The sequence below is a fragment of the Paroedura picta genome, chromosome 1 (genome assembly GCF_049243985.1).
Source record: "Paroedura picta isolate Pp20150507F chromosome 1, Ppicta_v3.0, whole genome shotgun sequence".
Lineage (NCBI taxonomy): Eukaryota > Metazoa > Chordata > Lepidosauria > Squamata > Gekkonidae > Paroedura > Paroedura picta.
This window is the reverse complement of record NC_135369.1, coordinates 61,957,337-61,982,925: the sequence shown is the minus strand read 5'-3', so window position 1 is coordinate 61,982,925 and position 25,589 is coordinate 61,957,337. Positions and strand designations below refer to the sequence as shown.

Genomic DNA, 25,589 nt, shown 5'->3' with positions numbered 1-25,589 from the left:
AGATATGTACTTCTTAGTGTTTTGTCTACAAACCTACTCTCTCCTAGGGGTTCAAGGAGATCTTTTTCCTTTCTTTCCTCGCCCCCTTTTACCTTTTAACCTGCCCTCAGTATTTACTACCGTCAGTATTCTTTGTCTCTTGTAGTTTAACAGCATGCTTATCCTCAAGTCATTTTTGGATTGTTTTTGTATAAAAGTATCTCCTTTGGTAATTTTCCAAATATGCAGAAATCCTTATCTTGTCTCTTGGCAACTCTTCTGCAGTGCCATGATGACTGGCCCTCAGCCATGAACTCTGCAATTAGAAGGAGCAATCTGAACCTGCAAGTAATCTTAGTGTGAGAGGAAAAGGAATTTTCTTCCCATCAGCAACCCAAAATCTTTCCCCTGTAATTCTATGGTCACTTGAGTGCTTGAGTAGGCTAGTTATCAGTGGAGTGGGCCTGCCTTGAAAAGATAATTGAAGAAGTGAGTCCAGATTTGAAAGTGTGTTCCAGATTAAAATAGGGTATATTAGTCATTGTTGTAAGACTCTGCTCCCTGTGTTCATACAACCAAGTATGTCTCTGTAGTTGTCCCTGTTATATGTAGCTGTTATATGCTACCCTTAGGGGTGAAGCCCTGAGGAGTTTTATGCAATAGCTCGATCTTGGTTCTACAATTAAAAGCCTTGGTTCCAACCACTTTGGGAATTCTCATCTTACAGCTTGGTCATTTCAGACCAGTATGTTATATAAATTCTTGCAATCATTGTGCCTTTCAGCAGTAATGCCAGACTACATTTTCTTGATAGGCGAGTTATCTTAACTGTGATTAAATTGTAATCAAAACAATCTACTCCCCCCTGTATTTTTGCAGCTAACACTATTTTTCTACCTCTTTCAAATCAGCTATCAGACAAGAACTGAGCAAGTCAAATTCAGCATAGAAAGACTAGGACTAAGACGTTGTGACCACTGGTCTTGGTATAAAATCAACTACATTTTATGAGCTGTTTAGAAGAATGCGGAACACCCAATTGGAAGAAGGGGAAAGCAAGATTATGAAAATTTTCAGACATCACTCTGGTGGTCTACTATTTCCCTTTGCTGCTGTTTTCTGACTTTTCAACAGGGTGGGAAATGGTCTTAAGTTGCAGTAATGATTTATGCAGAAACTCCTATACCTGTCAAGACAAGATCACAGTGCATTGAATGTTTTCATCTCAAGATGAAGCCACGCACCTCACAGTTCATTGTTTAAGACATAAAAAAAGAAAAGCTTGAAGGCTTTTCAGAGAGGTTTTCTTTATTCATGAAGGATTTAGCAAGTTATACTGTTGTACTGCAAGAATATCTCAGGTTAGTCTTCCTATCATATTTGGTATTTCCATTAATAATTTAAAAGATCAAACATGAATTCAATTAGCAAAATAAAGAACAGATGACAGGACTGTGTGTTGTAACACAATATTGGTGTATAAGAGATTTAGGATATTGTACTTGATAAAGTTTTGGAATCTTATGATAGGAAGCCTCTCTTGTTAGCCTTCATACAGTTTCATAGGGGAAAATGTAAGTGCTGTCCAGAGTATAAAGATGTAGATGCCTTCCTAAATTGTAATGCTTTACCAAATCTTTCTCCAGAACACAAATCAATTGTCAAATATAAATGGTTAGATTGTTAATAGACTTACCATAGGTTTTCGAGCTTTTTTAAGATTTATGCATGTAGACATTTTTGTAATATAAAACAACCGCAGAGTTGGCTTTTTAATTTAAAACATCCTTGCATGCCACAAATATTAAATAGCCTTTTTTCAGTAAGGCCTAGTTACTGCCCAGTTAATATTTGGGAGATAGAGAATTGGAAATAGGGATAATTTTTTTATTTAAAATAATAATTTGTATTAATTACTGCACTATTTTTCCTTATATTGCATGCATGTGTGATAATAAGGAAAATGTTGTGACCTATCAGTAACCATGTTAAATAGAACCAGGTACTTAATACTTTTTTGTATCATTTTCTTTAATTCTTTGTATTTCAAATTTAGTAATGCTTCAGAAACAGTTCTGGAAACTCCAGTCAGTTTTGCTGCTTTTCTTAACTGGGCCTGAAGTTAAGCATCATAATTATAAAAATTATATTTGGAAATGATTTAAGATACAAAGAGAATGGATAGCATTCTTTCTATAGCAGTTGCTTTCACCTGTGTATTGAGACAGGTTTGGTTTAAGTAGGAAGTGAAATATTAGAGCTCATGCAACCATGATGGTCCCAGAGATTGTGATGAGAAGACACATTCCTTTCCTCCTGCGACGTTCTTCCCACCCTGCCTGCTGTAGCTATGCTTAATGAGCTTCCAGCTATAGTTTCAAATCCTTCTAAAGCAGAACTCTGATTAGCATTAACTTTTACAGTTAGTGCTCATGCATCCCTTAATCCTGATTAAGTCCAGCAAAGAGGAATTCACACTAGAGAGCAGCAGAGGGGTTGGGAGGGTGATTCTGCAACCTGCTCCCAGTCTTATGCTTTAACCCTTGGTAACTAACAATCAAACCTAGACAAAACGACAAGGTGAATGAGTCTCAAGAACAATGGTGGCAATTGTTTTATTTCTAGGATGACAGATTTTACTTTCCCTGTGATGTTCATCTCTTATTCCGGGATCTAAACATTACTAAAATATACCAGACAAACTGAAGTGTTTTTTTGGGGTGTTTGGGTGGGGGGCTGGTATCCTGCAACTAAAAATTAAGCAATTTGGCAAATTAAGTGCAACAATAATTTATTGCATCTTGAATATTCAGTTATTACAGTGCCATATTTATTTTGTGAGCTATGCTGATTTTAAAATAACCTGCCATTTTGGACATAATCTGTTTCTGAGATTTCCGACTTCCATCTAGCTTAGTTGTAAGGAAGCTTTAACGAGCATATCCTCTCAAGTGTTGAACACCAAAGCAAATTTAACAGCATTTGGTTGCTGCTTGAATGAGAAGATTCTCTATCCTCCCTCTTTCTGTATGATGGAGGAATGGCTTATAAAGTATAATCCCAGTTCAGTGGTTACTTAAAAAAAAAGTTCTCTGCATGCATTAGTTGAAGGCATTTAGATCTAAAGATAAGCAAATGCTGTTGCTCTCAAATTAAGGAGGCACTTTCATCTTTTAAGAAGTAACTTTTAGGTTTAAACAGTATAACTTTAATAGCTTACTCTTGTCAGAAATCATGTTTGATTTTGTTTGTAAAGAAAATTCAGAGATCGCTTATGAGAATGTTATAGGTGTCCATGGTCCAAAGCTAAGAAAATCAAGTTACTAGGTTATGAATGAAACTGGTTAATGCACTAAACGTTTTGTGCCTTGGTCTAAAATTAACATGATTTCTGTGTAAAAGAAAAAGAGACAGTTCGGTACTCTTTCTACATGCATATTTACAAGATCCTCAATTGGACCGTTCCAGGGAATCCAGTTTGATAAACTGTAAATTCATGCTGTTGTATTAGCAGCTATGCCATTGCCAGATATTTCTGTAATTAAAATGAGCTACTAAAGAAGCAGCTTCGGTTATTTTAATTACTGTTCTTGGAGGGGGAAAATGATGGTTCCTGTGCTTTTGTACAGTGGATGCCTTAAGCTGAATATGGTTTAGGGGATCACTTTTAATTCCAGGAAGGTTTTGCTTTCCTCAACACTGTGATCTGATCTGTGATAAATCTGTCCTATCCATACACAAGTGGCTGACAAATTAATTGCAAACAAACTGAATGTACAAATCTTAGTGCTGGTGCTGAAATCTCTTCAGAGAGTTGTCATGAAACAAAGTTCATTGTTCAAAAAAGTTTTGCAAGCCTCAAGTGTCAATCAAAACTGAAGATGAAACACTAATGAATGTTGAATTTTCATGCATTTAGTTTTATCTCCTTTTGAGTTTTTCAGTTCTCTGCTATTTTATCATACTGTGTCATGTTAAAATTTCTTAAATGCTAACTTTGTTTTGTTTGAGCAGATGAAATAAAATTGCAATATATACATGCTGTTGCTACTGTTTGTGAAATTTGGCTTACTGTGGAATACCAAGACCATTCTTATCATGTTGAAACAACCTGATTTCTTTGATTTGTAATATGTTGCTGATGCCCTTCTAAGTTTATAACTTTTGAAATGTGCTACCACCTCACGGAAATGTAAGGCAGTATGGTCATAACTCAACACTGATTCTTAATCTAAGCAATTACTGCAATTTTCCTAATTTGAATTGCTTCCCCTTGTTTCAAGGTACATGTACATAAATCACACATGCACATAAGTTTCACCTGAACACTGTAGTTCATACTATTTGCTTTGACAGTTTCCATTTCCTGTCGTCTTTACTGACATTGTATGTTGAGTATAAAGTTTCACTTCCTCTGTCAAGCTTCATCACTATCAGAATACTTCTAGAGATGGGTTTTACAGTTTATCTACATAATAAGTTTTTTATATGAAAAGCTTCCCCAAATGCAAGTTTGAAATAAACTAAAACAAAATGCAGATAGTCAGGTCAAACAAAATTATAGAGTTGTCTGAGAATCTGGACAAAATAATATCAGGCAAAAGATAACCTACAGATAACTGTAACAATGCAAATAAAAGTTTGAGATGGTAAATTGTCATCAACTAAATAAGGAGGCATCTGACTGAATAGTTAGTAAACCCAAGATATAACCAAGAAGCCCTAGAGACGTAGGAGGGATAGTATTTTGATGTTGAGTTGTATAGCTCCTCCTCAAGGTTTCAGCTGCTGTGTTGTGTGTGTGTGTTGTAAAGTGTTTGAAACAATAATTGAATTTTCTTGCACATATAAAATTTAATCACTCAAGGGATGGAGTGTTTTTAAAATGAATGCATTCTTATAATAAAGACTCACCATGTAACTTTTGTTGAGTGCTCTTGAGACTGAAAAGTGATAGAGCACCTAAACTGTCTTCTCACAGCTTAGCTCACTACAACCATTTCTTTTTCCATTTGCTACATGTCCCAGAGTGACCTGAGTTCATCATCAATCTTCTGTGCTGTCCCACATGGGGACTGCACATGGTCAGGCTTGCCATCAGAGAAATTTTTACAGCTAAGAGGTAGTCTGGCGGATCAGCTCTCTCATGATTTGGATCCAGAACAGCTAGCAATGTTTCCATTGTCTCAGCCTCAACTGTCTATGCGATGGCCTTCAGACCCATATATGATGTCTCCTGGTTATATGGAGGAACTGAGTGACAACAGCGCATTACAGAGAAGTAAATTTGTATCCCTGCCACCTTCAGCGATTATCTGATGTAGACCATTGTCTCCAGTACTGTTGGGAGAAGATTTTGTGATGGGATCTGATGGTAAGCCCCCCACTTCCTAAGGGAACCTATTCCATTGCTGAACTACTTTGTGAATTTTTTTCTGAAATCTAGCTGGTGCCATTCTAAACATAGTATAAACCTATTACGGCAGGTACTATCCTCTGCTGCTAACAGGAACCATTCTCCTGATGCATTCTTTATGTGGGAGAGGATCTGGATTCTTTTTGTGGTTCTTGGAGCTTCTGTCTTGGGATAAGTGACCCCTTACCAAGGTCCTGCATGCTGAAGCTTTAAAACTCTCCAAGCAACAGATTAATGCAGATTGACATTCTGTGGGTTTTGCGGCACGTCATAGCAAGTTCCATTGTACTTAGATGCCATATATGGTTAAGGCCAACAGCTTTACCTATAGAAACTAAGCACAAGATCAGCCACTTACTATTTGAGGGTTACACGCTTTTCTCAATGAGAACTGATGAGACACTCTTTAATAAAGAAAAATGAGCAGACAACTTAGTCACTGGGAGTGTTTCAACCAGGACCTTCCCAATTCAAGCAGAGGCTGTTTGTACGGCAGTCCTGTCACCCATATCTAAAGGATTGCCACTATACAGACCACTTGGGGTCCCAGTATCCTACCTCTAAGCCAGTGGTCCCCAACCTGCGGGCCGCGGCCCGGTGCCGGGCCGCGAAGGCCATGGCGCCGGGCCGCAGCTCCCTCTCCCCGCCCCCTCCCGCAGTAAAAAACTTCCCAGGCCGCAAGCTTGCGGCCCGGGAAGCTTCTTACTGCGGGAGGGCAGGGAGAGGGAATCGGGGCCGGGCCGCACCCGTGTGGGCGCGGCCCAACGCGGGGGCGCGGCCCGATGTGCGGGGGCGGCTCGCTGGCACGGCCCGATGCGGGGGAGCGGCCCGATGCGGGGGCGCGGGCCGCGGGCCGCGCCCCAATGCCCTGCCGGTCCCCAACCTCAGAAAGGTTGGGGACCACTGCTCTAAGCCATCAATCCCACATCAGGGTTATCAGAGATGCAAGGGTTCTAGTAGATTTAGGTAATCCCACCAACTGGCCCCATTTCAGAAATCTACCTTCTGAATAGTGCTGGGTTCACTGCCTGTTAAGATTGGTTAACACCACTGTACACTGCCTGGGAGGTTATTAGCTCCAACTCATCAGTCTTATCCATAATTAGATTAGGTTATAAGAGTTCACCATATTTGTTATCCCTGAGGGGAGGGTATTTAGGCAGTACCTAAATTATCCCATACCTTAACTCTCTCAATTGAGAAGGGTACAATTGAGAAGTAGTCTGATGCTCAGGCAACTAAGAGTTTTTTCTCCAGAATTTTTTAAAGTTTGAAAGTATATCTATAAATTCTGTGTGGTTTCCATTCCTTATGTTTTACAGTTATTAAAGCACAATTGTTGGTTTATAATTCTTGACCTGAAGGATGCATATTTTCATATTTCCATTCATCCTCAACGCCATAAATGTCTACGTTTATCTTGTTAAAGGTGTGCGTTTCAGTACATTGTCTTGCCAGTTGGGTAGACCACAGCATCCAGGGTTTTTAAAGTGTCTAGTCCCAATGATTGCTCATCATTTATAATCATTTATAAGACTCTCATATATTTCCATTTTTGGACAATTGGCCGCTGGTGTCAGATTCCAGGGAACAATGATTAAAGTATGACTCCCTAGTCTTGGAGACTTGTCAGAGGTTGAGACTCCTGATAAACTGGGAAAAGTCCCATCCCAGAGGAGGGCATTTATTGGGGCCAAGATGGACTTTGTAATAAATAAGATATTTTTGCACTCTTAACAGAGTACAAGCTAGAAAATTTTGCTCCCAAGCAGAGTAAGACATAGGTTCCCTAGGGGATGTGTCCCAGTTTTGTTGGGGCCCTTTTTAAAACATGTTCCTCCCATTACCACTATTTATAAGTAATAGAAAAATCCAGGAGAAAAGAATCGAATATGATCTTGATGGCTCCTTTTTGTCCCCATCAGATTTTGTTTCCAATCCTTATGGATCTTTCCCAGGGACTGTACCGCCCAAGCGGCCATATTTATTCTGTATCAATTAGGTGTTCCATTACAACCTAGGTTTTCTCAACCTGATGGTTTGGGATAGAGATTTAATATTTTCACAGCAAGAGGTTAACAACGTACTTCTTACTCATGCAAACTGACACCTAAAAGGTCCTATTTGTATAAACTGAGGCAGTTCTCTCTGGTGTAGAAAAAGATTTCTCCAGATATTGCTTCATTGCAGGTTATATTTGAATATTACTTATCCCTGATGAATAAGGGTTTTTTTCATCATCAAAAGGTTATTTGGCTGCAATCTCTTGTGGCCATACGGAAATTGCTTTGGGGGGGGGGGTGTCTCCCATCATTAGTCCAAAATATTTCTGAAAGCTTGATGTAATTTTTGTCCCACCTAGAGACCAATTGGTCCCACAGTGGTCTCTTTCGGTGGTGTTAATGCAGTTGATGTGTAAACCTTTGAGCCTCTTGCCACACGTTTCTTGGTAAACTTTATCTAAGAAAGTATGTTTTCTAGTGTCTGTTGCATCAGCCAGAAGGGTGAGTTAGCAGCCCTTCAAATGGGTAAACTATTTCTAAAGATTTTTCCTGAGATGGTAGTCCTCTTACCCACCTTAGGCTTCTCCCTAAAATAATTTCGAGGTTTCAGCTATCCCAGGATATTATTTTGCCTGTCTTTTTCTTGCTTACATTCCTTAGAGTTGGAAAGACATCGTTAATTTTACCTAAAAAGAACACTAGAATTCTATAGGAGCAGAAATCTACTTGTATGCTTCACTAGTCCCAATAGAGAAAAAATAGCACTATCCCAAACCTTGTTATAGTGGATTTTCTCTATTATTAGATAATGCTATTTTTTTAGTCAGTGTACCACGCCCAGTAAGCATTCATGCCCATTCTACAAGGGCCATAGCTTCTTCAGCCAGCTATCTTTGATGGAATATCACTGAAGGTTTGCCAAGCTGCTACTTGGTTGTGAGCAGACATTGGTACGCCACTATGCTTTGGATTTGCAGGCGAGATGAAAAGCTCAAGTGGGGAAGGCAGTACTAGATTTGCTGTTCAAATAGGTGAGCAAACCCCACCTTTCTACTGAGTAGCTTGTTAGAATCCCCACGTGGGACTGCACAGAAGATCAATGATGAATCTAGGGTTGCACTTATCGACAACTATTGTTCATCAAGTATCTTCTGTGTAGGCACACATACCCTCGCTTCTGCTGTGCTGCATGCTTTGCTTTGGTAACACCAGAGATACTGAGGGTGGGGAGGTGCTGCTGCCTGGAGGCATGTGGCACCTGGGTGGGAATGATCTCCTGGTTCCAGCACACAGCACTTCCTAGAGGTGCATAGCTGTAAAACCTTTTCCAATGGCAGGCCTGCTCATGTGTAGTCCCCATGTGTGCCTGTACAAATGATACCCAATGGACAATAGTGGTAAATACCAATCCTATTTTCGTAATCCTATGCTGAAAACATTTGTCTGAGATAAATACAAAATGTAGTAGTAGCAAGGACTGCTTCTACATCTGAAATCCCACATCCTCCTTCCATACTTTCTGAAAGGAGCCGTTGCTGTTTAAGTCTGCCTGTCCTCCCGTTTTATGGCCCTCCACACTTCTCAACTAATATACAATCAGACTGTTGTTCCTTGCTAGGTGAGTTGTCTCATTCCAACTGCTGCCTCATCTTTGTCTTCTCAATTTATGCCAGTCGTGTTATTGTGATGCTGGTGATGTTGGTAATTGACAGAAAAGTTATGCTTAAGCTAATAGTAATGCTGATATGGTATCTAAGGCAAACATAAGGAATCACATCCAAAGGTGATGTTCCATTGACTTAAGAGAACTTATGTTAATGGAATGGCAGATTCTTTGGTAGGGAAATGATTTGTGTTCATTTCCTTTCTCACAGCAGACTCCTTCTCCCTCACATACTGTTCATGAAAATCCCATATCCTCCAACAGCAGAATGCCAGGGCTCTCAGTCAGATACTGTGGGAGGGGAGATCTAGAACATTTTTTCAATCTGTGCTACAGGTGTAAGGTTTGAGATCTAGTCCAAGGCTAAATCTAGCACAATTGGCTGTTGCGTGTGTGTACTTGGTAGTGTTTTTGTTTTTTTTTAATTACTGAAGCCTCTTGGAACAAAGTCTAAAGTTGTTCTATAATTTATGATCACAATGGTATAGATCAGGCTTTCTCAACCAGGGTTTTGTGAAACCTTGGGGTTTCTTGACAGCCCCGGAAGGGCTTCCCAAATGGGTGGGTGTTAATTTTAATGTATTTTAAAATTTTGTTAAACATTTATTTGGTGATATGACCATATATGCTCATGTTGATCCCCCCTCCCAAAATGGCCAATGATAGGCCTGAAGGACAAGGGCCCTTGGTGGGCATGTACACAGCTATGCTTCCCAACTCCATTCCGCACAATCACACCACTTCTAGGGTTCCTCAAAGCCTGAAGAACGGTTCAGGGATTTCTCAACAGTAAAAAAGTTGAGACAGGCTGGTATAGGTACTGAGCATTTGGTGAACAATCTCCCAAGGTGGTAGAAAAAACTGCTTTATGGTATTTGTTGGAAAACATACCATAAAATCAAGGGAGCAGTCTACTTAGTCTAGGCAGGAAAAACACAGTGAGGTTTTTTTTTTAAGTTATTTCAATTTGAATAATTACATGATACTGGCTATAGATAGTGGGTGGTTTAGAACCGAAGAAAAAGTAGAAGTGGCAAATTAAACAATGAGCTTCAGAAACTGGATCTCATAATTACCAGGTATTTATTAAATACAGAATAGTTAATGTTTCCTGCCTTGAGGCCTGATGACATAGTAGGGAAAAGTATTGAAAGGTTTGGTATCCATCTGAGGCAGCCAAGGAGATCAGAGGCAGTATGAGAAACCTGTGTTGCCTCAGGGCACACAGCATAAAGTAAAAATGATGTGATCTGCTGGGCAGGCCTCCTAAATACACCAATTCATGGCATTTGCCTAACTGAACTTACTATACACCAGTCATAATAACAGTAGGGATTTTTATGGGAAATGCCCTGTTTCCAGCTATCCCCAAGACACTTTATCCAATTACAGAAAGCAAAGCTGGCATGATAGGGCTTGGGCAGCTCTCTACTAAACTGGATGGGATAAACAAGATTTAGTAAGAGTGTTGGCATAACCAGAAAAAGGGCAACCGCTATCTAGGAAACATAAGCCTATCCATATAACAAATCCCCAACAAAGTTGCCTTTTTTGAATATCTTAAAAAGAGTTTAAAAACTGAAGATGCTGTTGATGTTCTTAAAAAACAATCAATTTTAAAAGAAGAAGCCATTTTCTTAAAAAATTGGCTAACAAGACACACCTCTTCTTGCACAAAATATCTGCAAGAGCTTTAAAATGTCATGACCTAAAAATGTTTTAGAAACTCTTGAAAGACCCATGTAATTACTTAAAATGAGATTGCCTAATTGAGTTGATTGTGTTTCCTATTACGAACCATAGCTTCAAGCTGGAATGCAGAAACTGGAAGGAAAGGCCACGTTTGGCTTTTTCATAAAATACAACACAAGGAGGAAGGAGACAGCAAACCTAAATCCGCAAATTATTGCCTTCCCTGCTCTCCTTTTAAGGCTTCTTATCTGCCTACAAATACAAAACAAATCATTAGTTATTTGAATAAAGTAGCAAACATTTATCACTGCTTGGATTATCTAATGATTCGTGACTGTGTTCTCTATGTTTGTTTAATAAATGTTGCCTAACATCATGAGTTAAAGTTTAGTAAAAAGCACATAAATGAGAGTTATCACTTAGACTCATAGCTTCCTTGTGTATGAGAGCAGACTAGTCATGCAAGTACATGGAAGGGATACTTTTGCCCATTCTTGAATCTTCCGTAGTATTGGATTCTGTTCCATTGCTAGGTCTTAACATTCCTGTATTAACCAATCAACCCCACTTTATATGTATCTTCAGCAATAATGTGTTATGAGATTCAGAAAGATTGTCTTACAGACTCACTGCTGGACCTTGCATTTGTAACACAATCCAAGCTAATCTACAGCTAAAATAATCATAGAATGACAATTTACAATGTCTCTTTATATTGCTTGATAATATAAATTCTAGATCTGCATATAGATTTTCCTAGGCAGCAATCATGCTCTATTATATAAATCGGTCTTAAAGCCCACTAAAGTAAAATGTTAACATTATCTGGCAAAGTAGCAATGTTACATAAATTCTTCAATAATTTTTATACTGATAAGTATCTAATTCAAGAATTAGATTTGATAAAATGTGATATGAACAATTGCATAGCTTAATTTTTTTACAAAACAATCTCAATGACTAGCTTACAATGCAGAATTCCAGTGTACGTATGTAAAGCAAGTATATACATTGATTCATTGATCTGTAAAATATCCATCAATGACCAGTTCCAGTTGTAGCAGTAACTGGGATACAAGCCTGGTGCCAAAGTTACAATGTCAAAAGTTGCAAAATAGGGACAGGGAAGATTGCAAGTACAGAATATGTTCTTGACAAAAGTGCCTTAATTTCACATAAAACTGTATGAAATGCATGCTAATTTTCTGTAACCACTTCTAAATCTAATGTGCATGGTGTTGATTGTAAGTCTGCATTAATCTAATTGCTCAGATTGATGGCTTTCTTCTTTGTTTCTTCCATGCTTTTTGCTTTGCTGGTCTTCTAGATAGTTTCTTACTATGGCTCTTGGAACTGAGTTTCCTTTTGAAATAAAAGCTAATCTTGTGTACAAAGTGAAAGCTGCATTTTTATTACTAAGTGAATTGTACTGTTAAACATATTGTAGAGAGAATGTATACTTGAAGACTGAGAAAAAGGTTTGTGATGTTGTGTGTGTCAAATATATGGAGTCTGAATCAATAATAATAAGGGGAAATCTGCACCCTTTAAAAATAGTGAGATACTTACCTTTTGTTGTCATATTCTGGCCTCTCCACATGATGTCACCAACATGCAGCATCTGAGCAGTAAACAGCCGGATACATCCTCCATTTTAAAGCATTAGTTGGTCAATCCCAAAAAATGGATTCACCAACATATGTAGTGCTACCTACCAGAGAGCAACTAGAGGCCACCAGCAAAAAAATTGTATGGAGGCGAAGAGGCCCTATCTCTGCCACTGATGCCCCGCTCTCGCACCCACCTCCCTCTCCCTACTCCTGGAGACTGGAGGTTTTTTTGTTTGCTTTTAGGTAAACTGCCTTGAGCAACAAATAGACATTCAATCGTGCAGGCAAAGGCCAACAATTTTTCCCCCTCAAAGTTGTAGCACAACTCTAAGCTCCCCCCACCCACCACTTATGGAATCTTGCTTCTTTTAAAAGCCTAACGTCATGAGTTAAAACTTAGTAAAAAGCACATGAATGAGAATTATCACTTAGGCTCATATCTTTCTTGTGTATCAGAGCAGACTAGTCTATGATTAGATGCATAGGCATTTCAATGAACTACTGATTTTTTAAAAAATAGCAGGCATTGCAGGCCTTTTAAAGCATGGAGAAAGGGGATTGGCTGCCTGGCTTGACTGACAATCAAAAAGAGAGAAAAACCTATCCCAAGGCTACTACCAATATTTTCAAAATTTATACAGAATAAAGTAAAACGTCTCTTCTTTCTATGTTGTTTTATTGTAGAATCCAACCAGAATGAATCACTAACAGTTGGATCACTAGCATCCCTACAGTGCAGAGCAAAAGGCCGGGGTATACTTTAAAGCACGGGTAGTCAACCTGTGGTCCTCCAGATGTTAGCAAACGCTGGCAGGGCCTCATGGGAATTCTAGTCCATGAACATCTGGAAGACCACAGGTTGACTACCCCTGCTTTAAACAATTGAATGGGTGTTATAAAGGTATTGAAGTACCAATTTACTTACAAGTGAGAGGAACAACCAATGAGGAAAAATACCCATTGAAAATGGGAGACATCTAGAAACCGTTCTGGTTGGATTCTACAAGGAAACAACATAGAAAGAAGAGACTTTTTACTTTACTTTTCTTTATTCTGTATAAATTTTGAAAATATTGGTAGAAGCCTTGGGATAGGTTTTTCTCTCTTTTTGATTGTAGACACTACAAACCATCCCTTTTGTCTGTATTGGCTTGATTGAGAGGCAGAAGAGAGTCACAGATAAATTGCATTGCCATTTCCAGCAGCACTTGTGGAGGGGGAGAAGTGCAAAATGGTGGCAGAGAAGAGAGAGACAGCAGGAAAAGTGAGGAAGGGCCGGGGGGGGGGGGCGCAATTATATGTAGCATTGTACCACTCAGCTGGCGTAACGCTATTTTTAACAATGTGCGAAAATGTATACCCTGCTTATGCCCTGCTTTTCCCTGGTTGGCTCAGGGCAGCTGACAACAACTTAAAAACCATCATATACATATGGGAAAGATTATAAAGTGCTGACCAGAAAAAAGAAATTTCTCTTGATTTTTTAAAATCAGCAGATCAACAAAACATTTTGAATATATGATTGTATATTATGCTAAAACAAGTCATATTGAGAGCTGCCTCAAAGGAGGGTCAAAATTGTTAAAGGAAGTATTTCTCAATTACATCAGCTGCTTTTCTATCTTCTTAAGATAACACTTTAAATAATCTTCTGTTATGAAAATTCTTGGTTTGCACAAGTATTGTAAAAACAATAATCTACTTTTTAAGTTTTGTATTTGTTTGTTAGTTTAGAAAAGGTATATGCCGCCTTACAAAATAAAACAATAAAAGAGGCCCATAAAAGCTAACCATTAAAATCCAGCAAGGGCATGAAGAAATAATAAAGCAACAGTTTAGAGAGTCACAAAATAGGCTAGAAAGCAAATTATAAAAAAAGAAATATTTTGACTTGGTACCATTAGAAAAAACCTCCAAGTTCCAGGCCCTAGTGGGATCCTACAGGGAGCTGTTCTCTCCCGATTGTTATATAACATCTACATATGTCCCCCTCCCATGCCCAGCTGGTCTGGGATTTTAGGCTGGGTTGCCATCATTACACAGATGACACACAGCTGTTTGTGTTGATGGACATCCATCCAAATCCATGGATTATTTTGTCAAATGTCTGGAAGCCATGGTTGACTGGCTCAAGTGGAGTCAGCTGAAGTTAAATCCAGCTAAGACAGAAGTCTCCTAGCTAGCTCAGGAGATTAACTAGTCTTGACTCTTAATGGTGTATATACACAGCAAAAAAGAAAAACAACGTAAAAAATTGCTCTTCCACAATGATCACTGCTGAACAAGCTAATTCCACATTTTTCTAAAGAGATTCTACAAACCTGAAAGTTCCAGGTTTTAAATGTTCAAATAATAGCAATTAAGGTTAACCAAAAATAAAATTTACAATACCATCCCAGGCAGAGTTACAACCTACTACGTTTTCAACTAATTTAGAAGGGTTAACTCTGCCATCCCACTATTCCTCTATTGTTATACTTTTCAATTAATGAAGAGCTAATCACAGTAATTCATCTTATACTTGTTTCTAGTTGGCATTCTCTCTGGAATATTTTTCTATCCCTTCTCTCTCTGAAAAGCAGTAATAGCTAAGATAGAGATCATACTAAATAGCAGCTGAGAAATATGCCCTTCCTCATGCCACTGTGAGTAAGCCCTGAGGAAAAAGGCATTAAAGCAATTGTTCTGAAGTTGTCTGAGAGACTATCATTTCCTTTTTCTCAACTATGTGGCTTGCGTTAAGCTTGTTCCGGATGTGAGGTAACATATACAAGCTATAAATGCTGCATGCATGTTTCTAACTGAAATGGTAATTTGCTTAGGCCTCCCACAGCACTAAATGTTTATTCAGGGAACTGACCATAAACTTTTAGTTGGTAAACCAATCTTTTAAAATATGCTAAATGGTGTAATATTCATAATGTAGTCCTGGTCTGTATGAACAAGGCAGAAAAGTTACCATTCTAGGGTAGAGGTGACTGTCCAGCATAAAGTTGGGGATGATGGTAGATTTCACTACTTCCACCTCCAACTTCTCTCCAAAGAAATTTACTAGTATAGGGTAGAAGTACATCCTATAATTAATTCCATAAATTCTACCTCATAAAGAAGGACAAGCGTCTTTCTTTTCTTTTTCAAACTTAGCTTCTAGAACTTTTATGAGGTAGAAGGGTGTGTGAGGTGGTGGTGGTAGAATTCTGTTGTTTTCTTCACAATTTGATGCTGAAAAATATCAGCCACCTCTGAGCAGCTTCTTCTGAAGAAAACTTGTATATTGCTGAATTTTCTCCAGCAAAGATAAAATCAACTTGTGGGTGTCATTTTTCAGTGGGAAAGCAAAGGCAGGAAAGGGTTAAATAATGTCTCCCCTCCCATGCCATTCTTCCAATTCAGAAGACATCCTTAGCTGCATACATGTTTGAGAATGATTACTGAAGTAAATGTTACTTATGTTAATCTAAAATAATTTTTAGTCACCTTCCTCTCTTATGGAGCTCAAGGTAGTTTACAATATTAATAAAATGCATATACTTAATAAATGCAGTCCAACTGTCTTCAGGTGCCTTTTAACAACTGAACATGAGGGGACCATGTTCTTCTACTGAAAAGGTCCTTTCTTGTCTACCCATTGCAGGAGCTTCTTTGGCTGATGGAATGATCAGGAAGATTCTTTCTTATGATCTTAATTTTATGTGCAGACACAATGCAGATACAGAAATACTGCATTTTCACCCCCAATACCCCCACAGCAGGGGTTCTAATATGGGCTCTATGCCATGTTTGATCAGTCTTGCTCCAAGCCTTCCATCAGCAGCACTCAGGCGGTTGTTCCTTCCTTTTCATTGACATCAGTTCCGTGGTAAACCAGGGAGACTACTTCAGCTCTTTTCCAGTAGAAAGAGCACTTGGGCAAATGGTGCTGACAAGCCCAGACAATTGCTCTATTTCAGAGAGTGGTCAACAGAATTGACAGCTACTGAGGTGAGAAAATCCCCATCTGCCAAAAGGAAGTCATAAGGATCCATCAGGGGCTGGGCCGGGCCATTTTAACGGGTCTGCCACACCTGTGGAAGAAGAATGAAGCAGTAAGTATAAAATATGTCAGGTAAATGTGTTATCTGTTCATGACAAGAGAGTGAGCTCTAACTTCAGTGAAATAAACATCAGTGAAATAAACCAGATCCCATGTGTGTGTGTGTGTCCTGCTAATTTTGTGGGACCAGAAACTACTTAGGACAAGTTCTATGGTTGTCACAGAGTCCCTGAAATCCTGAGCCACTGACAGCCTGGATGTTAAGGTTACCAAGACCATCAGCCTCCACCAGCACACCCAAGACCTGAAGGGAAGGCTCAGGAAAAGAGACAGCTGGGCTACAGGATAATATATATTGTTTAGAACTGGATTAAATAATTTTATATAGAAAGAATGCCAAATTTTCATGGAAGCTCTTCCTCCCCCTAAGTTTCTTTTGTTTTTGATTTAGTTTCTGTTTTTGTCTTATATATCTTACACCAATTGTGTCATTCTTTATTGGTCGAATCAATGACATATTCAGATGGTATATTTCCATATGTGTAATCAGATGGTGTTATTCTGTTGTGTTTCTCTGGTATTTTTTTTAAAAAATGTGTCTATAATAAAACTTAACAAAATTAAGCTAGGCAGTAGGATGGACAGTACACCAGCAGTATCCTTACCCAATTATTTGAACTGCTCTTAGCAGATGTGGAAAAAATACTAAAAATGATACTTTGAAGTATAGTTTTTCTTGCTTTTGTATTAGGGGGAGGTTTGAGTCCCAGTATCTCTCATAAAGAGAGCTTTCAGGGTGAACGATAACATTTAAAACTACAAAAAAGTAGTACAATTTTGCTTAAATTACCTGAATATCTGTTCCCAGCTGCTGCCTACCCCATTAAAGCTCATGTAATTTCAAAAATGAGAATAAGGATGACTCTAACAGAAAAAGAAGTTCTCTGGGCACTTGGAACCACACAGAGCATGCCTTTCCTCTCACGTGAGACTTTCAAAGGCAATGCTGAGGAGACAGCTATTGTGTGAAGTTGTTAAAAGATGCATAAGAAAATATGATCTCTATTAGAAGTTATTTTTGGTCTTCGATCGAGAGAACCTTTAGCATAGCTGCTGATAAACTATTTTGGGATTTACCCTTTGTTAAATTATAAAGGTGGTCTGGCCCAGAAAAAAAAGAAAGTTTTGAACTCTTCAGTGACATTACAGTGAATTTATTTGGGTTACTACAACAATGTACATAAAACCTAACCTGTGTCTTAAATTTCAGTTGTTTTCAAGCTATTTCAGTCATTTGTATTTGAATATATATTTTACAGAACTTGCAATCCAATCTGATTACTTAGCTTTTAGCAACATTGCCAAGAGCTGAACTCATTGACAGGAAATGATCTCAACCACAGCTCTGTAGAGACAGCCAGAAGAAAGTTCTCACTTGGTACAGCTTAAAAAACACACCATCGTGAAGCTCTGACCCAATTATGAGGCAGTAAAGAACAGAGTAGGGCAGAAGACTGATAACACATGTATGCTGGGCACAATATTCAGATTATTTACATTTGTAGCTTAAGACCTTCTGTAAAGCCTGAGAGTCACTGAAACTATCTAGCTATCTCTAGAGTGGTAGTCTGTACAACAGAATGCAAAAACATTATAATGAATATCTGGAATTGTTGAATGTTGACCATTCCAGACACAGTTTGGGAATATCTGGAATGTTATAGATACACAGGCAAAAAAATAACCTTGATAATATAAAATGCCTTATCTAGCATACCTAGTATATAATCACATAATGCAGTATACAGCAGCCATAACAAATCACAATAATGTATCAGTGTGCAAAACCCCTAATAGTCTAGTTACAAATCAAAATACCAAGAAAACAAAATCTTGAACATTTGGAACCTCTTAAATTTGGAAGAGGTTCCTGACAGAGCGGTTCCTCAGTGGAACAGGCTACCTCAGGAGGTAGTAGGTTGTCCTTTGGAAGTTTTTAAGCAGAGGCTAGATAGCCATCTGACAGAAATGCTGATTCTGTGACCTTAGGCAGATTGTGAGTGAGTGGGATGCTTGGCATTTCCTGCATTCTGCAGGGGGTTGGGCTAGATGACCCTAAAGGTCCCTTTCAACTCTATGATCCATATATTTAAATTTCAAAACTGTAATAGTCAAATATATATCAGTAAGCAACGACCTAGACATGCCTTGAAACAAATGCCAATGTTTATATAAATTTCTATCCATGGGTTTAGAATACTCATTTACTTGTATAGTTGAATTATTTTTATACACCATGGTATCAAAAATGGAATATTTATACAATCCTAATGATTTAAGATAATTATCACAGGAGTCTGAGACTGAGAACTAAGATGGCAGCGAGCAGCAGGCGACGCGGAGTTGCTCTGTTTTAATTCTCTTGTTTTTTTTTAAAAAGCCTCTTAATCTTGTCTTTTGTTTTATATTTTAACAGTTTTATTAGTTTCATTGCTTTTATGGCTCATTTTATCCATGTAAAATAGTCAACGGCTTCTAAATGTTGGCTTTTATGGTGAAGAAGTTTTAAGTTTTATTGCTGATGCATTTTTAACCTTTTAATGTATTACCTTCCCTTTACAAACTGCTATTGTATAGTAGTTCTTCAAAATTTTTGGTCTAAATGACCGTAAATAAATAAAGTAAGTAAGTAAATTATCTTGTTTTGACTGCCAGCGTCCTGCAGGTTTCTTTAAAGACTGTGTTCATCTGCCTGATATATCCCCCCACATCTATAACATCTATAACATCTGAGAGAGAAGTGGAAGATTTATTTCTCAGAGAGTTATACCCCTGCTCCCCTATCAATCCTCCCGGACGGGCAACTCCCACCTGAGTAAGCAATTAGGAGAAGGAGCCTCTCAAGCTTATCTGACAAGTAAGCCTTCTCTGTATTCAAATTATATTAATTAAATGGGGAAGAGAAAGAAGCAAGCTAGAGTATCGAGTCCTCCTGCTGTTATGGCAAAACACCCTCGCATTGAGAATTTTGAGACCTAATCTACAATCTCCCTCTACAGCTGTTGAGGAGGCAACAAAAGAGTTCTCTGTAGCCCCAATTTGCCCACTGGTTCGCCAGCTGAACAGACATCAAATTGCTCTTTTAATAGGCCCAGATCCAAGGAACAGAGGTAGATGGTCTAGCCCAGTGGTCCCCAACCTGCAGGCCGCGGCCTGGTGCCGGGCCGCGAAGGCCATGGCGCCGGGCCGCGGCTCCCTCTCCCCGCCCCCCCCACCCCGCAGTAAAAAAACTTCCCAGGCTGCAAGCTTGCAGCCCGGGAAGCTTCTTACTGCGGGAGGGCGGGGAGAAGGAATCGGGGCCGGGCCGCGCCGATGCAGGGGTGCGGCCCGCAGGCGCGGCCCGATGTGCGGGCGCGGCCCGTGGGCGTGGCCCAATGCGGGGGCGCGGCCCAATGTGCGGGGGCGGCCCGATGCGTGGGCGCGGGCCGCAGGCGCGGGCGATGCGTGGGCGTGGCCCGCGCGGGCCGCAGGCCGCACCCCAATGCCCTGCCGGTCCCCAACCTCAGAAAGGTTGGGGACCACTGGTCTAGCCGGATGGCTATAATGTCGTCATTGGCAGCATTGACTAACTTTGATGGATCATTTATTGATTTGATTTCATTTTATCTACCCAAATTCATGTCAGCTACCAGGCTTGTATTAACTTTTAAAAGTGATAGTATACTGAGGACCCTATGGAACAGAAAGACTTTTCTAGCTCAATTTAAAATCATGATTACTAGGGTCTTTTATGACCCTACAATAAGACCACTGCTTCCTGAAGATTACAGTGCTGTACCTCTTCACACAAACTTCTATCTGGGAATAACAAGCCTACCATAGTAAGTAGCCCAAGTGATCTGACAGACATTTCAATGAAGCCTGGCCTCAAGGAGAGTGTCCTTGCAGTCGCTAACAATGTTACTAGATTTCAGGAGAAGTGGAGCTCCTCCTTGAATCAAACAACAGCACTAATTTCAATGCATCCAAATGAGATTGACTGTGACCCCTATCCAGATAACTCTGACAAGTTGACAAGTTTGTTGACATCTCAGCAATCCTCTAATCTACAGATCTGTGGAGCTAGTGACACTGCTTTGCTATCAAATTTTACTCTATCCCACTCTCCTTCACCAGATGTGATGCCGCTTTCGTCCTCCAACTCTACAGCTACAGCTGTGACCACTCAAACTCCTCCCCTCCGACAATCTAATACCAATGGCTGTGTTTGTCCAGAATCCTTTGAGGCCATCAATCTGATTATGCTTGAGGACTGACTATCTCCTCAGAATGCAGTCAATCAAGACTCAAGTCTACGTCTGGTATCCTGGAACATCTCAGGATGGGGGAGGAAATCTAATGATCCTGACTTAATGAAATACTTGCGTTCTTTTGACATTGTGCTTCTTCAGGAAACTTGGATAATGAGGGACTTTGTAATATCTTGATTCTCTTCATATACCAGCCCTGCCTTCAAAACCAACTCTAAAGGCCGACCTAAGGCAGGATTGTGTTGCCTTGTGAATCTGGCATCTACTCTTAAAGTAACGTATTTAAAGGCAACTCCTCCCTATGCCCAAGCAATTTTATTTAAACACTAGTAATCAAGCCCGCTGTATGAGTAATACAGCGGGTGCTAGGTACTGACATTCTTCCGGGTGGGCGTTGTGATGGCGGGGGCTCCCTTGGGCGGCGGTCTGTCGTCGTCGGCTCCCTCGTCGTTGTGTCTCTCTGGCGGTGGCGTCTGGGCGGCGGGCAGGGAGCCCCCGGCAGCCGTCCTCCGTGCGACTGCCGGGGGCTCCCTCAGGGGCTCGCTTGTCATCGCCTCTCTCTGGCAGTGGCCTGATGCGGCGAGAGGCGCGAAGCGCCTCTCGCCACTGGGCAGGAGCCCCCAGCAGCCACGCTCCGCGCGACTGCCAGGGGCTCCCTCGATAAGCTTGTGGCACACATGCACTGGGACTGTAATGAGCTGATTCCACCTTCATTCTTATTCCCTAGGGCTTCCAAAGACCAAGTAATCAACCAAGCAGCGCCTTATCTGGCAGATCTCTGTGCCAGACACAATCTCCAGATATGAAATGGATCTTTCCCAGGAGATAAATTTGGGGACTTCACATTTATCTCCCCTCGAGGAGCAAGCGTGGTGGACTTTATTTTAGTATCACCAGATTTAGTTCCACAGGTCACTGATTTTAAGATTGATACTCGATCAGAAAGTGAGCATTCTCCCATCTAGATGAGGCTATCTTTAGGAATACCTGATGATCCTAGACCAAAGGCATCCTCTAACCATACCTCACATTTGACTCATGTGAGATTGAAATAGTCTAATGACCTTAGAGCCCAGTTTAACCAGTGGACTTGTACAGCTGAGGCACAGTCTTTCAAACAAGCTATATTCGAGGACGAACTACCAGTTGTGGCCATAACAGCATACAAAGAGTTTATTTACTCTATTGTGGATTCAATGAAATCAAGTCATAATCCCAGTAATTTTAAAGGAACATCCTCTTGGTTTGACTCCCAATGCTGGGCCCAGAAAAAAAATCTGTGACGACTTTACCAACAACTACGTTCCAAGTTCTCTACTAAGCTTGCCTCCAGCTATTTTGAGGCTCGAAAAAGATGCCAGCTTACTTTGGCAGAAAAGGAACATGACCATGCCTTGAAGAAATGGACCCGATTACTGAAAGCAGTCCAATCAAGAAATGCTAAAGACTTCTGGGCAGAGGTATCAGGCTCCATTCAGCCACTTAATGTGAACTACTATTTCAGCCTTCATCTATTTCAGCCTTTGATTGGATGCGACATTTTTCAAATCTTTTTTCAGAATCAGTACTAACAGAGACCTTGGATGATTCCCTGATTCCATCTAATGTACCTCTCTGGCCTCCTGTTTCTCAAGAAGAGATCTGTGATCTCATAACTACAATGAAATCAGGTAAAGCACCGGGCCCTGACAGCATTCCTATAGACCTAATTAAAAACAACCGAGAATGGTGGTCTGAACCACTGGCTCATCTATTCACCTTAATTGATAAATTTGGGGTCCTACCCAATTCATGGCTGAACTCCAATATAGTCCCAATTTTCAAAAAAGGTAGCACTAACTTTCCTAGCAACTATCGCCCCATAAGTCTATTATCTGCACTGGGGAAACTATATTCAAAACACTTATTGGGACGTTTATTAGACTGGATGACTACTAATAATCTACTAGGCAAAGAACAAGCAGGATTCCGCTCTGGATGTACCTCACTTGACCATTGTCCTGTATTATCCTTTCTAGCAGAAAAGTACTCCTTACATCTAAAAGGCAAATTATATGCAGCTTTCATTGATTTACGGGGAGCATTTGATTCCATCAATAGATCCCTATTATGGAATAAATTAGCTGCTCTAGGAATGGACAAGTGATTGCTTTTCCTAATTCGTAAATTACACACTTCAAACAGCTGTCAAGTGAGGTTTGACAGTAATGATTCCTTAACTGAAAAGATCCCGGTCACTAAAGTAGTGAAACAAGGATGCCTTCTGGCCCCATCATTATTCAATTTATTTTTAGCAGATCTTCCTAATCAATTGGCTGAATCTGAAGGTCACGCACCTAGGTTAAATTCCCACCCTATTCCTCTATTGTTGTATGTGGATGATGCAGTTCTTCTTTCCATCTCTAAAATTGGGCTCATGCGTCTACTCTCAGCATTCTCATCTTTTTGTTCCCAAAACAGCCTGTTTATGAATTTTGATAAAACGAAGATAATTATCTTCTCTAAGACCTGGAAGTGCAGCCAATGGAAAGCAGATGGAAATCATGTGGGGCAAGTAAAATGTTTCAGATACTTGGGCGTTAGTTTTCACCACCAAATGAATTGGTCCTTGCATTGGAAAGCGGCACTTGCCGCGGCAAAGAACCAGTTAAGTGCAGTCTCACGTTTTCACTTTCGTAGTGGGAACCAGTTTGTGCCAGCAGCTATCCAGATTTTTCAGGCGAAGGTTGTTAATCAACTCTTATATGGGATACCAATCTGGATTGAGTCTTTGAATGATGAAGCCGCAATTTTCTTTCATCATATTTTGGGTCTTCCAAATATGATTAGTCTTGCCACCCTTTGTAATGAGCTGGGCCTTGGTCTGTTGTCATCTAGAGCATGGTTATCCACTATCAAATTCTGGATAAAATTACATTATCGCTCCACCCCTAATAGTCTCTTGTATGATCTGCTAAGTGATCCTTTTGTTTCTAAATGGTACTGGCAGATCCAACATAAAATTCACACTCCAGGTATCAACTTGGAGCCTCGGGCTAATTATGAGGAGTTTCAAATATACAATATTATTAGACAGAGAATCCGTGATATTGAGAGACAGACCATCATAGCGGGAATCAATCAGACTTGTTCCCCCCGCTTCTTTGGCCTTACTTCCAACACAGGTCAGGGAGCTACTTATATGCAAAGTCTTATTAACCCACTCCATCATCGTGCTTTTATGCTAGATTAACATCTTCCCATCAGCTGTCCTAGCAGGCAGATACAGCAATGTACCAATTGGGAACAGACTTTGTAAATTTTGCCAATTAGAGCCTGACTCAGTGCCACATATTCTACTCTATTGCCCATCACATTCTATGCTTAGACAAGTTGTCCCTATCACGATGGACCTTTCTGGCCCTTTAGACAGAATAACCAGACATTTGTTAGCTGATAGGTCCCTAGAAATAATGCAACTGGTGGCCGAATTCTTGGCTACTGTGATACAAAAGGTCAGTCTGCTAGGCAAGAATCAGGTCTAGACCAGGGGCACCTACAATTGGTGGAAATTACTGATTGCTGGGCGTTCTGGAGGAATCTACTGTTGGTTACTGCTTATTTTCTTTTCTTTTATTTGTTTATCTAGACTATGTAATTTTTATCAATTAATTATAATTATGAATTACCCTTGCCCTCATGATGTTTTATATGCCATTAAAGGTTTTTTGAATTTGAATTTGATCACAGGAGTCAACTTGATGCTGTTCACATTCTTCTTCCACAGGAGACACAATACGTAAAAGTAGGTTTCTGTACAGGTAAAAATGGAGAAATGAGGGGGCAGGACTTAAGGCAAACCCCCTTCCCCTTATCACAAACTATTAAAAGTGTACCTGAGGGACCGCCTCTCTGCCTATGCCCCCAAATGAGCTCTATGAGTTCTGCCACCACTAACCGGCTAATAGTTCCTGGCCCTAAAGAAGTCCACCTGGCCTCGACCAGGGCTAGAGCCTTCTCTGTCCTGGCCTCCACCTTGTGGAATGAGCTCCCAGAAGAGATCAGGGCCCTGACGGAACTAAAGCAGTTCTGCGGGGCCTGCAAAAGGGAGCTCCTCCATCAGGCATTTGTCTGAGGCCAGGCACAACCAGTCAGCAACATCAGCAGGGCCCCTGACCCCCCACCCCCAAAATCCATCAGGTCTCCTGGACCTGTTTGTATTATTATTGTTTAATGTTATACGGTTTCTCTGTTACTATCAGTTAATAATAATGTTATAATAAGTTATATGTAATGTTTCCTGTATAATTTTTTCAGTTCTATGTAAACTGCCCTAAGCTTTTGGGGAGGGTGGTATATAAATGTGAATAAATAAATAAAATAAATAAATGGTCAAATTGAATATGTGAGCTTATAGCATTCACCTAGAACTTTTCACCTGTATGCTTAGATAAAAAGGCAATACATTATCATTATTATCTTTTATAATATATATAAATTGTGGATGACACTTAGAAATTTAGTAAGAAATCAATGTCTAACATGATCAGATGTAAATTCTGGCCGAACCTCATCATGATGTATAGAAATGTACAAGTGGGAATCTGCAAAGATTTGTGAGGTGTAGCTCATTTCCCTCTGCTCCACTATTTATTTTCCTTGAAAGCCCTCCAGCCTCTCCCCCTTTTCTGCCTCCTCCTCTCTTTCACATAAACCAGCCAACCTACATTTATCTCCTTCCCAGCTGCAGTTATCTGCCTATCCCTGCCCATGGCACCATGTATGCAGGAGTGGAACCAGCTGGGGAACTTGTAAGGACTTGCGAGTGGCAGCCCATTTCCCCGCCTCACCATCCCCATACCATTACTTCTTTCCTTCCTTCTGGCAACCCTATATCTATGTCC

The 25,589-nt window shown here is 40.1% G+C and overlaps 1 protein-coding gene across 3 annotated transcripts in view; it reads left to right on the top strand.

Moving 5' to 3' along the window:
• Positions 1-4,016, top strand: part of ENAH (ENAH actin regulator) — a 137,961-nt gene extending 133,945 nt beyond the window's left edge. For all 3 annotated transcript variants that reach the window (XM_077340721.1, XM_077340726.1, XM_077340727.1), the window contains one exon: positions 891-4,016. In XM_077340721.1, coding sequence (XP_077196836.1) covers positions 891-928 — 38 coding nt within the window. In that variant the 3' untranslated portion in view covers positions 929-4,016. The remainder of the gene's footprint in view (positions 1-890) is intronic.
• Positions 4,017-25,589: the final 21,573 nt, after the last annotated feature.